Source organism: Tyto alba, unplaced genomic scaffold, assembly GCF_018691265.1.
Source record: "Tyto alba isolate M040663 unplaced genomic scaffold, T.alba_DEE_v4.0 Super-Scaffold_10, whole genome shotgun sequence".
In the NCBI taxonomy this organism is placed as follows: domain Eukaryota; kingdom Metazoa; phylum Chordata; class Aves; order Strigiformes; family Tytonidae; genus Tyto; species Tyto alba.
The window spans coordinates 17,738,024-17,752,441 of record NW_024881262.1 but is presented as its reverse complement, the minus strand read 5'-3'; the positions used below and the strand labels follow the sequence as shown (position 1 = coordinate 17,752,441).

Sequence of the window (14,418 nt, the reverse complement as noted above, 5' to 3'; positions counted from 1 at the left end):
GACCGCCAGTGAAACACTTAAAATAATTTGTCCTTTCATATTGTTAAAGGATTGATTTAATTGGATCCTACCCTGCCATACCCTGCCCCACACTAATCGTCTTTATATTTGGGGTTTAAGAATAATCTTGGCATAAGTGAAATGATCTTTCAGTGTAAGCTGGGGGGAGGGGGGAACATAAAAAACAAATGCAGCAAACAAAAATTGGGCAGTTTTATCTTATTGAAAAAACATCAGAAACCTCTGTGTGTATATTCATACAAAGCTAACATTCTGTGTATCAATGACAGCTAGTTCCTTTGCTCACATTTTTATGATACACAGGTGTTTTTGCTGATGTTTAATTAGCATTTCCTCTGTGAAAATACAGCAGCATTTTTTCTTCCCTCTTTACTGACTACAGGGAAAGTCTTATGCGTATCCTTGTTTTAAAGTTCCTTTCATATCTCTTACACCTTATAATGTGTTCTTTTTTCACTGAGGCAGGGTAGCACTCCTGTTTTAATCTGGTGAGACCTTAAAAGACTGACTGCACCTGAAAGCTACCCTGTTCCCACTACTTGGCTTAAAGAATCCCAGATAAAGTAAAACAGGAATGCTACAGGTCAAACTATGGGTTTTGTGGGTTTTTGTTTGCATTAAAATCTACAGCAGTTTGATTCAAAGCCCAATCAGAAAATCAGAATTTTCATGTTTGTAGTTGTAGATGGTACATACTAGTAACCAGCTGGTTATTGACATAAAAACACAACCTGTATTTGGGAATTATGCTAGCCTATCTGTCATTAGAAACAACAGATATAGGGATGATGCAGGAATAGAGTGGTACTTGCAGCAGGGACAGAGGAGGTGTGTCCCTAATACCAGAAAAAAAAAGAATAGCAACAAAAGAAAATAAGCTCTTGAGTCAGCATTTGTACTGTCCATTGTTGTTGTGGAAGCAGCTGCATGTGGAATCAAGACAAACAGAATTTGAAATGAAGAGCTGGAAAAGAAATTGCCAGTTGCCTGCAGGGTTGGAGAAAACTATTGGGCCTGATTGCCAATTAACTGCTCTGTTTTTTCTGACAGCTTTGATAACAGGTCAAAACTGCAGGAACTGCTGTTTGGCCTACTCACTTTATCCTTCATGGTTGCTCAGCCACAAATACTCTTCTGCACACAAAGAAATACCATTATGTGTATGTGTTTTTATATTAATGTTGAATGTGGAACGTTTCCAGGAGACTCCGGTGAATTGTCTTTAGATACAAAAAGCCTTCCAGGTGTAGAAGGCATGCTAGGGATAGATGAATATTGTTGGTTCATGTTAAGCATATTGGCAGGGACTGAAAAGAGGATCAAGGTCATTTTCCCAGCATAAAACCAGTGTTTGTACATACTTTGTCCTGGGGAAGCAGGAGATGTAAGCACAGGCTACCTAAAATTGAAGCGTCATGAATGCTGCCAGAGTACAGGGAAATGTGTTCTTGCTAAATTAATGTATCTTTCAGCAGGTAGTCATAGTTCCACTAGACATGTATCTTTGGAGGCTTAATGTTAAATCTTGTTAGAATTATCTGTGGACTGAGTCATCTTGGGTGATGATAAACCTGAGTGTGCAAGGTATTTATTAGCTTATATAGAGGGTTCCTGTTTCTATATTGAAATTATCTGAAATGTCTGACTAGTTTAGGTGATGTTTCTTATTGCTCAAACTAAATCTATCTTGAAAGCCAGAACCATGATGCAGCATTTCTGCCATTCAATTGACCATATAATTTGCCCTGTAATTATATAATAGGGTATTTAAGACTGTCTCTTTAGAGCAGAGGTATTAGCTTTATTTATCTGCATCATTCAAGAACAGATGTTTCTACTGTGTTACTGAAATAATCGACATCTTCGGAAATCAGAGATTTCTATTTTCTGAAATAGAATATGATGGAAAATCTAAATAATGAATCATAAAAGGAGAGGAGCGAAACTAACTGCATTGCAACTTTGCAGAGATTGTTTTTGATAAAATCTGACTCACGGTAATGGTAAATAGTTAAAAACATTAACAGTATGACAGAAGTGATGTTCTCTTTTGTACCTGTGTGGCTAAATATTTCACTTAGGTTTTGACATGGTGTTTCTGTATTTGAGAGGACTGTCTTCTGTCTTTTTCTAGCTTCAGAGTCCTTCAAATTTTCTTAATAATTTGAATTTAAAGGTTTAATTTTTTCCACAGTTCATTATTTCTTGATTTTTAATTGCCATATTGGGTTTCCAGTCAGGGTACTTGCACTTCCAGAAACATCTGTGTATAAGGTCATTTTTTTCTGAATATTATATTTAAAATAGTTTGGGTTGTTTTGTTTTCTTTTGGGTATGAAGACTGGTACATGCTGCTAGTAAGCTTATCAAAATGGATGAGTAGGATTTTAATACTTAAGATTGAGTGACATGAAGGAGAAAGACTTAACTAGTCACCCACACTCAAGGCTGTATCCTGTATGACCCACAGGAACAGTCCCAATGAAGACACAGAAAATATAAACCTGAGTCAAGTAGACAAGATCTCATTCAAATAACCTGCTGTTGTTTAAGACCTCTTTTTGTATAGCATCATGGAAGAAAACTAAATTACAATGGAAGTTTTATATTCATGTACTGCCTTAAAAGAAACAGCAATGTTTTCTGGGATGAGAATGGGTTACACAGTGCACTACTTGTTTTATTTTCTTTTACACAGCAGTGTAAGTGTAGATAAATAAATGTTTATGTTGCAGACGGGTCCCGAATAAATATTTTTACTTTTGTAATTTGAGACAGTAGTTACATACTGTTGTGACAAAAATTTTCCTGTATTTTCTTGAATGGTCTGGCAATACAGTTGGTATCTTAGAAGGTTTCACAACATCTTGTGTTATTTGTTTTCCTTGAAACCCTGACCCCCAGTTGAAGCGTTACATGAGAATCTTACCTTCCAAGTAATTTTGGTTTTGAAGGAAACACCTAACTCTGGTGGTTTGAGATTAGCACAAGCTTCAAAACATAATCCCTAAAGATTTAAAAAAACAAAACCAACCAAAAACAAGAGAAAAATTAGAAGTGAAAAAATGTTATATAAAATACTGTGACTTTGTTTTAAAGTATTTTGAATGAATAGTTGCTTTGTTTATTTACAAATAGTAATTTGAAAAAAGTTGGGAGCTACTCATTGCTAGCTCATGAGCATTACTTGTGTTATGATGCATATAGGTTTTGCTCATGTGTAGGATACCTCATTCTTCAGCATTTCGTTTTGAGCTCTAGGCACCTTTCCAGCATTTCCTTCAGAGTACTTTTTTTCATTACAAATAGACCAATAATTCTTAGTGAGTACCTCATAGTATGGGATAGTTTGTCCTCTCCCGTACAGAGTTCTCTTACCAGCAGTAAAAACAGTACCAAAAGATTGTACCACTGGTTCTTGTATTAGAAAATCAAAGATAAAAACTTACTTTGCATTCATGAAATTGCTGTTGAGGGAATCAAACCCATAGTATTGAAAACTGCCTAGCAATCTAAACATGTTGCATAGTTACAGTTAAGAAAGTTCTCTCAGAAGCTGAGTTTTTCATTTAATGACTCTTACTTATATGAAATATGAATATAAATTAGAAGTGTATTATTTAGGGTTGAACAAAAGGTAAAATAATGTAAGGAGGAATGCCTATGCATAGGCTATAAGCTAATATGTAGCTTTGGATTGGTAGGTTTGAGTAAAATTATCAGTCCCAATATTCTCATCAAGTTCTGATTTCTGGCTACCTGAATCTCCATTCAGGGACATGCTTTCCAACATAGTATTCAAATATGTTGAATAACTATGTTTCCTAACAATTTAATATTTACAAATTAATTTAAAATCCAGATGCTTTTTTTTGACAAGTTGTATCATGTCTCCTTTTTCTCCTGAAAGATACTCTTTAAATATGAGGACATAAGAATATTGGCAGCCTTAGGCATTGGATAGAGTGGGAATCCCCACTTCTGTGAAACTGGTGGTAGCTACAGAAGAAAGAAAAGCTGACCCTGTGCTCTTCACTCTCCCAGCAAAGGTGGGCAACTTGTGAACACCCTGCAAACCAGCAGGTTGTGTTGTACTTCTCATTTGGTCTCCTTCCACAGGTAGGCAAGGGAGAGCCGATCTGTGATAAACAGATGTTCCACACAGTTGCAGAATATGTCAGGCTTTGACATCACCAATACAGAAATGCGATATCTTCCTTGGTGAAGTAATCTCCAGCATTAATGTCACCACTTATAATTCTGAAATCAGGAGACGCTTCAGTGGTTAATGTAGTGAAGAAATGTTACACCTGTCTGTGGCTGACGACAGCTAATATATTCTGTATTCAAACTGCTTACAGAGTAGTATAGCTGTAACTCACATCAGTGCTATTGTACACACTTCTTAGCCTCCAAGAAATCTACCTGATTTCTTGGCACGACCCCCTGGCAAACCACAGCTGATGTAGTGCCCTGCTGCCTCTTCTGTCATGTGCTGGTAACCTGTGTGATTGCTTCATTTGTATTTTTTCTCATTGTCAAATTGTCAAGGATTGAAACAAAATAGGTGCAGCTAAAGTGGGGAAGAAATTATTTTTTAACAGAAATTCAGTTTGATAACGTTTATTCTCCTTTATTGTGAACCAAATTCTGATTCCATTATTACAGTCTTACAGAAGACCTTATAGGGATCCTGTTGTTGCAGGCATGGTGCAAGCATCTAGTCATGGGGCAGTCCCTGCACCCGGAAGGTTTGTAACCTGATTAGTCAGAACATACAGAGGTGGGGAAACAAGCAGTCTTGCCCCAAGGGCACCCAATCTGTCCATGGTAAAACCAACTGTTGAATTCCAGTTTCCCCTTCCAGTGTCTTGCCTAGTGGGTAACAGTACAGTTCTGTTGATATGCATATTTTCTGGGGGAGAAACAGCTGCACACAGCAGATCTGAATATAATCATTATGAGCAAATAATAACCTGGCCATTACAGAAACATTTTTCTTGCTCTGAAGCAAAGCCACTAAACCAACAAGAAAAACATACACAAGTATACGACAGTTTTGATGAAAGTACTTATGCAGGGTGGATGTTTGCCACTTAAGCTTATAAAGTAAAAGCAAAGACAAAGCTTTTACTTTGTGATAGGCACACACCACCTGTAGCACACAGTGCTCTCGCCAGCCAAGTGCTGCTCAGAGCTCAGCACACACAGGTGGGGGCTGCAGTAGGGTTACTCTGTGTGTGCTGGTGGCAGGGGCACAGTGGAAGATGGAAAAGGCAAATACAAGCTTGCAAATTGAGACAATTGTGTGTGACTTGTTTACAACATTGCACTTTACTAACAAGGGTCTGAACCCTCTGTTGTAGTAAAGCTTTGGTAAGAGGAAATGAGCAAGGATCTGTCATGGGGGTTTAGCAACCCTTGCTAAGGTGCATTCAGTTTTCTTTTGTTTTGTTTTGTTTTTTTTTTTTTATGGAGTTGGGTAGAGAAAGTAGATTCACATTGAGACTCCAATCTGTGCTCAGTAAAAGCCTTTATTTAGCTCTGTGACCATGTTATGAGCCAACAGGCTTGTCAGAAGAGTGGAGTTAAGGTCAGGAGGTGGTAACTTCTGCAGTGGCTGTGGGAAGGCTCACCAGTGTTCTCCCACTGATTGTAAGCAGCTCCTGGGAAGTGTCCTGCTGAGGCTCACTACAGTGCAAATGTTGGAGTGTGCAGTGCTTTGCAGGACTAAATCCTAGCGCTAACCACTATTTGGCAACAATACCACACTGCAGCTAGAAATTAATTTTTCTAAAAATTATTTGTTGAAACGTAAGGTGACTAATGTTGGAAAACCATTCAAACAATGGAGGTTGATTGTTGGTCAGTGCTTATTCTATGCAAATTAAAACATCAGGTGTATGAAAACAGGTGCTGCTATTGCGAGTTCTCAGTCACTATTACAGTGAAAAGAATTGCTAGGTCTTTGATGTACTTTAAAGTGTTGTTTGTAATGTTTTAAGTGTGCCAGGCCTGGAAATGTCATTCAGGTCTGGTACCTTGTATTGAAAAGGTCAGTAACTTGTGTTTATACATGCTTGGAATTAAAGCCTTATATATTTTCTGCTTAATCTTATTAGATATAGTCAATTGAGGACGACACTTCTTGTTGTCCAGAGATGGAAAACAACATAACTACTATCTCTCGTGAAGACCTTGAAGAACTAAGAGAAGCATTCAGTAAAATAGGTATGTTTTAAATAAGGATGCCATTAACATTGCAAAGCTGTGTAAGATTTGTGGAAGAAATCTTTATGGATTAGTTTGTTCTGATAGAGTCATGTTTTCCTTCAAGTTGCCAGTAGTATCTAAGAAAATAAGAATGTTTACATAAAACCTCTTATTTTCACTGAAACTATGTGCGTTTATTTACTTCTTTCAACTTTATCAATGAAAACAGATACATTTTCTTGCTGGGCAGTTGCACTGTTTGTGCCATTTTATATGCAGCATATGCAGCATGGTAAGTCTCAAAATTCATTTATTTTGAACTCCTTAAATGTGAAAAAAGTTTGTTTACACTTGTTAAAAATACTTTCATGTTAGATTACTGACACTGGTTTTACTTTACTTACATGCTTTGGTGAACTAGTAATTTCACTTATTGGATCGGATTTTAGGTTTTAAGTAAGATAAACTTGGAGACGTTCTGATCTTGCTTTTGTAGCTAGCAGGCGTTAATAAATAACTGTACAATTTTGTATGCCTCACAGGATGTTTGCAGATTAATCAGAGGGTAAACAGAAAGAGTGAGAAATTATATAGGAACTAACCCTTATTTCCAGATTACTGTTGAGAATGTTAAAGTTCACGTTTGCTTTATTTCTTATTTGCTGCAGTTCTGAGGGGGTAATGTGTAACTGTGCAACTCATCAAATCAAACCTATTTGTAATCATTCATAATGGGGGAACGTGATGTCTTAAGGCAAGAAGTTTTAAGTAATAGGAGTCTCTGGCTTGGTAAAGAGACTATTGGGCAAGTTGTATGTTAGAGATCTGTAAAGTCATGAATAGTATGGGAAAGGTGAAGAGGGAATTACTTGGTTTCTGTCAATGCAAGTATCATGTGATGCCCAGTAGAGAGACAGAAAGCTTAGAATAAAAAGAAGTAACTTTTATTTGTGACCAAATAATAAAAACATAAACCCATTTACTTGGGATGTTGTTGAGACCAAAAAGTAGAAATTCTAAAGGAATAAGATATATCCATGGAAGATAATTCATGAGTTGCTATCTAATAGTCATCTTGATGTAGTCTGTAGCTCAAAAAGTCTATAACCTGCAGGAGCTGGAAAGGCAGACCAAAGAAAAGAGCACTGTATGCATGTTAGGATAGGTAGGTACTCACTGGTGGTGTTTGACAGCTTTTCTATTTGTTTGGGTTTCACCATCTGCATTCTTTCTTTTTTTCCTTTCCTGCATGTTTTGATGTTTCTGCTCTAAGAATTGTCTGTACTACTCTTAATGAAAAGCATTTTTTTCCTTATTGTATTATGCTTTTTGCAAAATATAAAAATTAAGCATCCTTAGCTTTTTTCCTTTTTTCATTTTTTATATTTCCAATGTCTCCATGGGTAAATTGCTTGCAGCTGTATTGGTAAACTGAGAGAAAATGCATGTATTTAACTGTGCTTGTCATCATGGAAACTTACCCTTAGTGAAAGGTGAACCTAGAGAAATAAAGTAGCTGGTAATCTGAGTGAGCGCGTGAGCATGTCCTCTGCTTTTTGGACCATACCTGTTATTATATAAGTTGTTACAGGTCTGCAAGCCAGACAGTGGATGGATTAATACATATGCAGACATAAAGTTTGTCTGTGTAGTGATTTGTGAATTGTTGGTAGTATCAAAAACATAGAAAGAAATATTTAACTGGTGTTTTTAGCCCTTTGTCAGCAGTGAAATGTGGTCGTCTTATGAAGCTGTACAGAGGCTACATTGTGTAGTATGGTTTACAGGGAAATTACTGTATAGCAATCAATTATGGCTAGAGATGACATTGTGTTTCTCTGCTTGCCCTTCTGTAATGTGATGCATATACATCCACTCTGGCATTATTGGCTGAGTTCTGATACTAGAGACAATATGAAAAAAGGTGTTTTAACTAGTAAACAAAAAAAACAAAACAAACCAAAAGTGGGAGCACTGTGCCAATGTCCCCATCATTTTGCTTCTGTGTCTGACTCATTGTGTTACTCATGATGTTTTCTTAAATCACTTACCTTAGATGCATCATTTGTGGAACTGGGAAACTACTAGTAATTAATATTTTTAAAGAGCTTTAATGTGATCATGAAAGAGACTGAAAATTGTTGTCAAACATTAAAAATATTAGCATTAAATATATAAAATGCTGGGCATTATATCCAGCACTAGTTATGCTGGATATGATTTCTTGTATTGGAGCTTCATCTATACTGTGTACGGACTGTAGCTTTTCTGTTTTTAAAAGTACTTCTCTCCATTCCATAGATACTGCACTACAGATACAGGAAAGGCTATTTTAATGGATGTTCTCAAATTCGGCTCGTATAGATACGTGTGTACATATATATGTAAATATGCATAGATATAAAAAGATTTAGGAACAGTTAATAAGTCATTTATGCATTACATAGTATAGGTTTGTAAAATGATAGTGTCTTTTACAGCAAGACAAGATTCAAGATACCTTTCTGTACACAGATTAGCCTAAGGTGGAAGTACAGAGGGTATTTTTATGTTTTCTTTTGTGCTGCTGCATTATTCATCGTAAGTAACGCACATTATATTGAATTCTTCTTAATTTATTTTTATACAACACAGCCGTTCATTTATTTCCACAATTGTGGACCTTTACCATATGTCTTGTTGAAAAAAGTATTCTGATACTTTGCTGTACGTGGACATTCCTGATGGGGTCTTGGGAGCCAAGTGTAAGTGAAGGTGGCAGTACAGGTTGCTTCCAACAGAGCTAGTTAATAGATTAAGGAAGATCACCTTTAATAAACAGATCCATCCCATATTCATTCTTCACAGATAAGCCTAACCACATCAATAGTTTTGAAGAACAAAAAATGTCTATAAGACACTAGGATAAGAAAAAAAATGCAGAGTCAAGTGTGCTCTTCTAATAACAACTTGCATCAGATTGGAGTTCGCTGATTGCAAATTATATAATATTGACAGTAAGAATATTATAATTGCTCTCCCTTTCACATGAAGTTTTATAGAGAGTTTTATTGGGAGTCCTAAAAAAAGCTTGAACTTTGCTATTTACAAATTCACCATCTTGTATCTGTGCTTTGGGATTACAAGATAGTTCCTGAGAAAATACATGACAAGATGGCATAACTCCTAGCCAGTTGTGCCTCTAATCCCCAAGTATTCCTTCGTGCTTACTTGTCTATGACAGAACAAGAAATACTTGTCTCCCTAGAACTATATTTCTCACACTTCATTTTTTCTTAACAGTTACTATACTTGGTTCTTTATGTAAGTATAAAAACAACTTGTGCTTTCATTTTACAGATATTGACAACAGTGGGTATGTCAGTGATTATGAGCTTCAAGACCTGTTTAAAGAAGCAAGTCTGCCCTTGCCTGGTTACAAAGTCCGTGAGATTGTAGAAAAAATCATTGCAATGACAGATAGCAACAAGGATGGAAGAATCAACTTTGAGGAATTTGTCTCTGTAAGACATTCCATTTGGATGTTTCTATACTGTCTGATGTCTGTTGAGAAGTAGGATAGAAAGCTGAGTTAAGTGGTACAACTAAGTACTATTTTGATACAATTAACTAATATTTTGAAAATAGGAGAGTTTTCTGTGAAAATTTACAACATCCTATATATATTTTTTGCAGTCCTTATATTTCACTCTCCCATTTTAGTAGATGTCCTTTGGGCAGCATGTGAGAGCACAGTAGTTTCAATTGCTCCTACTTTCTATTTCCTCAAAGATAAGTTGGACAAGATGTTTTAGGAACTGTTGGGTCAGCCCTTGCCGTGACAAAAGAGTAGATAATTAGCTACCAGCCTCTGAATTCTCTTAGTCATAAACTAATGCTTGTGCTACTGTGCTTAATCTGTGCACTAAAGACTATGTTTTACTGGGAATGAGGTACAGTTTTTCAGTTTTAGTGAACAAAATTGAAAGGTTATAGGCTCCTTTTAATGAGAATCACTTGCTAGTGTGCTTTATTTAAGAGAAATGAAAACTTCAGGCTTTTGTGTGTGTGCTTTGGGGATGATGAGTTTTTGCTTTGAATTTAGAGTACTGCTGCTAATTGCAGCAGATGGCTTGTTGAACTAGTTATTGATCTTTCTTTCCAAGATTCTAACTTCCAATGGTTCATGGGTGAGATGCAAATATTTGCATCCAGGTATTGAACTATAGCTGTCACTTATACTTCATTGTCAGTTTTGAGACCCCCTATGGTATTTGGCAAATCTAGGACATATCAGTATATCCAATGTGGTTTACCTTGCAAGCAGGTGGAAAATGGTATCATCTTGCTTAAGGGCATGTGTTACTGTCATGTAGTAACTTTTTACTGTAAAGTATATGATGATGTAAGTGGAAGAAATATGCTATAATCATGGAAAATGTGTGTATCTTCAGTTGTTTTCTTCAGTTTACTAAAATACCTGTGGAAAAATTGTGTAGATTGTTGAATGTTTACTTTTTTAGATGGCATGGATTAATAAAGGTAGCACGTGAGATATTCACTGGGAAATAACATAATAGATATCCAGTGTGCAAGTTTAATGAAGAGATTTAAACTAGTTTTACCCATACAGTAAATTTTTTTTTCAGAACAGAAGTCTATGTAAATACAAGATAAATAAAGAAAGGCAGTCAGGTTAACTATTAACTCTAGAGTACTTACATGAGTTAACACTTAGTTATTTGAAAGTATGATCAATCACAAAATGATCTCTCTTTTTTTTTTTCTTTTTTTTTTTTTATTCCAGATAATTCAGGAATTGAAAAGTAAAGAAGTTAGCAAATCTTTCAGAAAATCAATAAACAAAAAGCAAGGTATTACAGCAATTGGAGGAACATCAGCAATATCTAGTGAGGGGACACAGCACTCCTATTCAGGTAAGACATAAATAGACAGAAGCAAATTTTGCATGGAGGAAGACTCTTCAAATTTGTCCTACAGATGAAGAAAAAAACTGAATTTTGTCAACTGAACTGTTGAGAGCGAATTCACCCAGAAAGCATGTGGAAATGGACAAGATAAGTGTGGGTGGTAGTTTATTAAAATGTGGCCTGTTCAGTTGTTGCTAGTTTCATGCTGCACTTGGAGATAAGTAAGGCATCTCTGTGCAAGCAAAAAATGAAAATAAGCACTGGTAGCATGTGGCAGTGGTGGGAAATAAATGGCCCCTTTGGCTTCTACTAATGCTAGTCAAGTTTTTGGCTTCATTATATGCTAATCTACTTATTCCTATATTCAGATAAAAATGAATTCGTGTTTTCATTTCCACAATGTTAACTTAAATGAAAAAAAAACAAAACAAAACAAAACAAAACAAAAAAAAACAAACAAACAAAAAAAAACCAAACAAAAACAATAAAAAAAAACACAAACCCAAACCACATATCCTTTCTGGATGAAAGGACCTCCTCAGCCATCTCTGCAATTACAGAATTGTTCACTCCTATATGATTTTTGCATGGCCTATCTCATACTTGAGAAGTTGGTTTTAATATTTGATCTCTGTTTTTTTTCTACCTCCCACTGCTGCATGTCATTTAAGTCGGTAATTGTGCCTAATTACATTGCAGCTCCTAGTCAGAATGTTAACCACCTTCCAGGATCTTATTGCAATAAGAAATATTGCAATTTTTTTGATTGACTCAAGCTTGGGATTTGTTGTGGTTCCAGAAGTGTGCTAGGGTTCTATGTATGAGGAAGATTCACTTCAGTTAGCTAAAGGGGGTGATACCCTCTCTTGGTTAGCTAACGGTGGTGATACCCTCTCTCCTTATAGCACCAGCTACACTTGGTATATCTCCAAAGCTGGGGTTATATTCTATCTCAAAGGATGCCCACAGCGGGTACACCATCAGAGCTAATCGTTTAGACTCCATTTCGGTTTTGCTGGAGAGAAGCTGACCCCACCAGAGTGCAATTCCTCTGACATGGCTTCATCACCTGTCTAGTTTATGTTGAGATGAAGCATGCACTACAATTTCACAATTCTTCCCACTGACAATGAAAGAAGTGTAATGAGTCAGGCATCAGCACCAGTCTTGTATGTGTCTTTGAGGTAAGTGAGGTGAATGCCACCTGTACTGTCTGGGAATTTGGATACTGATACTTGACTGTTATCCCAGTAAGCATTCTTAGATACACAGTAATAAATCCCGCACTAAATATGAAAGAGAACTTCAAACTGAAGTACTAAACTTTTCAAGTTTCTCAAAGCTAAATACAGCACAATAATCCAGATTATAGTCTAAAAAATACTGCCAGTCTCTGAAATCCTAGTAAAAGGCAAAATGAAATGCTGCATTTTAAACCAAGAGTGTATAGATTGAGATGTTGCATATTTCAGATCCCAAATTTCCCTTTTTTTGTTTTAATTGCTGAGAAACTGAATTTGAAGTCAGCCCTGATGGTACCTTCCCCATTATGTCGCTATGAATTTTATGTTGTCCTTCAGGAAATCACCGGATGTTTAGAGGGTGCAGCAGGAGAAAGATCAATCTGTACTTGCTATTTTTTGCATTCTTTCCATAACTGGCCCCTGTGAAACTAAGGGGTTTTGTTGCAGATGAACCTCTTTGACCCAAGTCTGATGTTTAATAGTATGTGTTCATGGAAATTATAATAGATTATTTTAATGCTGATGTTCTTTTCAGAGGAAGAAAAAGTTGCTTTTGTTAATTGGATAAATAAAGCTCTACAAGATGACCCAGACTGTAAGCACCTCCTACCCATGAACCCATCAGATGCCAGTCTTTTTAAATCCCTTGCAGATGGCATTCTCCTTTGGTGAGTCCAGGGTTGTGAGAAAGAAAGGAAAATAATCTCAAAGGTTAAATGCTGATCATGGTGACATGAATTGGAAAACTTCTGACAAGCTTTAACATCAAGACTCCACTCTTAAATATTTCAACCAATGTGTAAGATGGGGAAAATTTGATTGCCCAGAGAAATGTTATTTTTAGCAAATTTTTCATGTGACCGTGCATATATTATAGAAGTGGGTTTCCACTTGAGACCCATAATTATATAGGTCAGATAGGTCAGGTGCAGGCTGTTTATAAAGGAGATAATTCTACGATTCATATATTTGTTAGCTGAAATAATTAGAAAGCTTTGCTATTTCAAATATTTTTAAAAGTTACTAAATGTAGTTACTGAATCACAGGATGTGAGGAAGAGAAAACTGAATTAAATCCATGGCAAAACAGTAGGTCCCTTAACTTCAGTCTGCTGTAACTTTCTAGTTAGTTAAATAGTACTTATTCATACACTATGGTATCAAGGGATTAGCATATTAGTATTGATGTCAATTAGTCTTTGAGATCCTTGTATATGCAAGACATGATAGAAATGCAGTGCAGAAATATATAGATTATATTAGATTTTCACTAGAGAGTATTTGACTGAATTTTACAGTTTTAATCTTCTCAAGAACTTTTCTTGACATCACAGACATGTTCTGTTAATTAAGTACAAAATTCAATTGTTCAAGTTTCTTAGAATTACATAGCATCTGGGGGTTTGTGGATGAATGTATAGTTAACAGGGAAAGGAGATGTAGAGGACGAGGTGGTCTTTGTTTTTAATGTCAGAAATATTTACAGCTAGTTTAAAGTGTTAGAAGTTTATAATCAAATAATATCTTTTCTGAGAAATTAAAATTTGAATGAACTCTGACTTTTCTTCCTTAGCAAAATGATCAACTTTTCACAACCAGATACAATTGATGAAAGAGCTATTAATAAGAGGAAACTCACTCCTTTCACTATTTCTGTAAGTACTGCACAGATAGAAACTTACCACAAATGAAAAAGTAAAATGTTTTCTGTGGCTTTGTTTTAATAACAGTTCTCCTGGTGGAGCATTAAAAAAAAAAAAAGGCCTATGTATTAAAAAAAAGTCAAAGCATGAAACTGTATTTTCTAATAAACTCTGAATTCTCCTGTTTTTTACATGATCTACAGGAATACTTGTGTTTTTCATGCTTCCCTTAGAATAGTAAATAGGGAAAGAACTCATTTTGCTTTACCAAGTATCTGAAGAGAAGAATTTTAGACTTCTGAATGATGGTTATGTTGTATTTTAGCAATGCAGAAGGTATCTGAATGACTGTGTACTCTATGGTAGGATGATGTGTTTTCAGTAGTA

General features: G+C 35.9%; 1 protein-coding gene across 5 annotated transcripts in view; it reads left to right on the top strand.

Annotated features, from left to right (window-relative positions):
* The window catches only part of PLS1 (plastin 1), a 47,456-nt gene that overhangs the window by 15,810 nt on the left and 17,228 nt on the right, over nucleotides 1–14,418 (top strand). For 3 of the 5 annotated variants that reach the window (XM_042797860.1, XM_033005457.2, XM_033005456.2), the window contains 6 exons: nucleotides 3,932–4,070; nucleotides 6,144–6,252; nucleotides 9,574–9,737; nucleotides 11,021–11,150; nucleotides 12,924–13,056; nucleotides 13,962–14,043. In XM_042797860.1, the coding sequence (XP_042653794.1) occupies nucleotides 6,183–6,252; nucleotides 9,574–9,737; nucleotides 11,021–11,150; nucleotides 12,924–13,056; nucleotides 13,962–14,043 (579 nt within the window). In that variant the 5' untranslated portion in view covers nucleotides 3,932–4,070; nucleotides 6,144–6,182. Of the gene's footprint in view, nucleotides 1–3,931; nucleotides 4,071–6,143; nucleotides 6,253–9,573; nucleotides 9,738–11,020; nucleotides 11,151–12,923; nucleotides 13,057–13,961; nucleotides 14,044–14,418 lie in introns of those variants that run through there. The other 2 variants (XM_042797870.1, XM_042797866.1) reach the window with 1 other exon arrangement.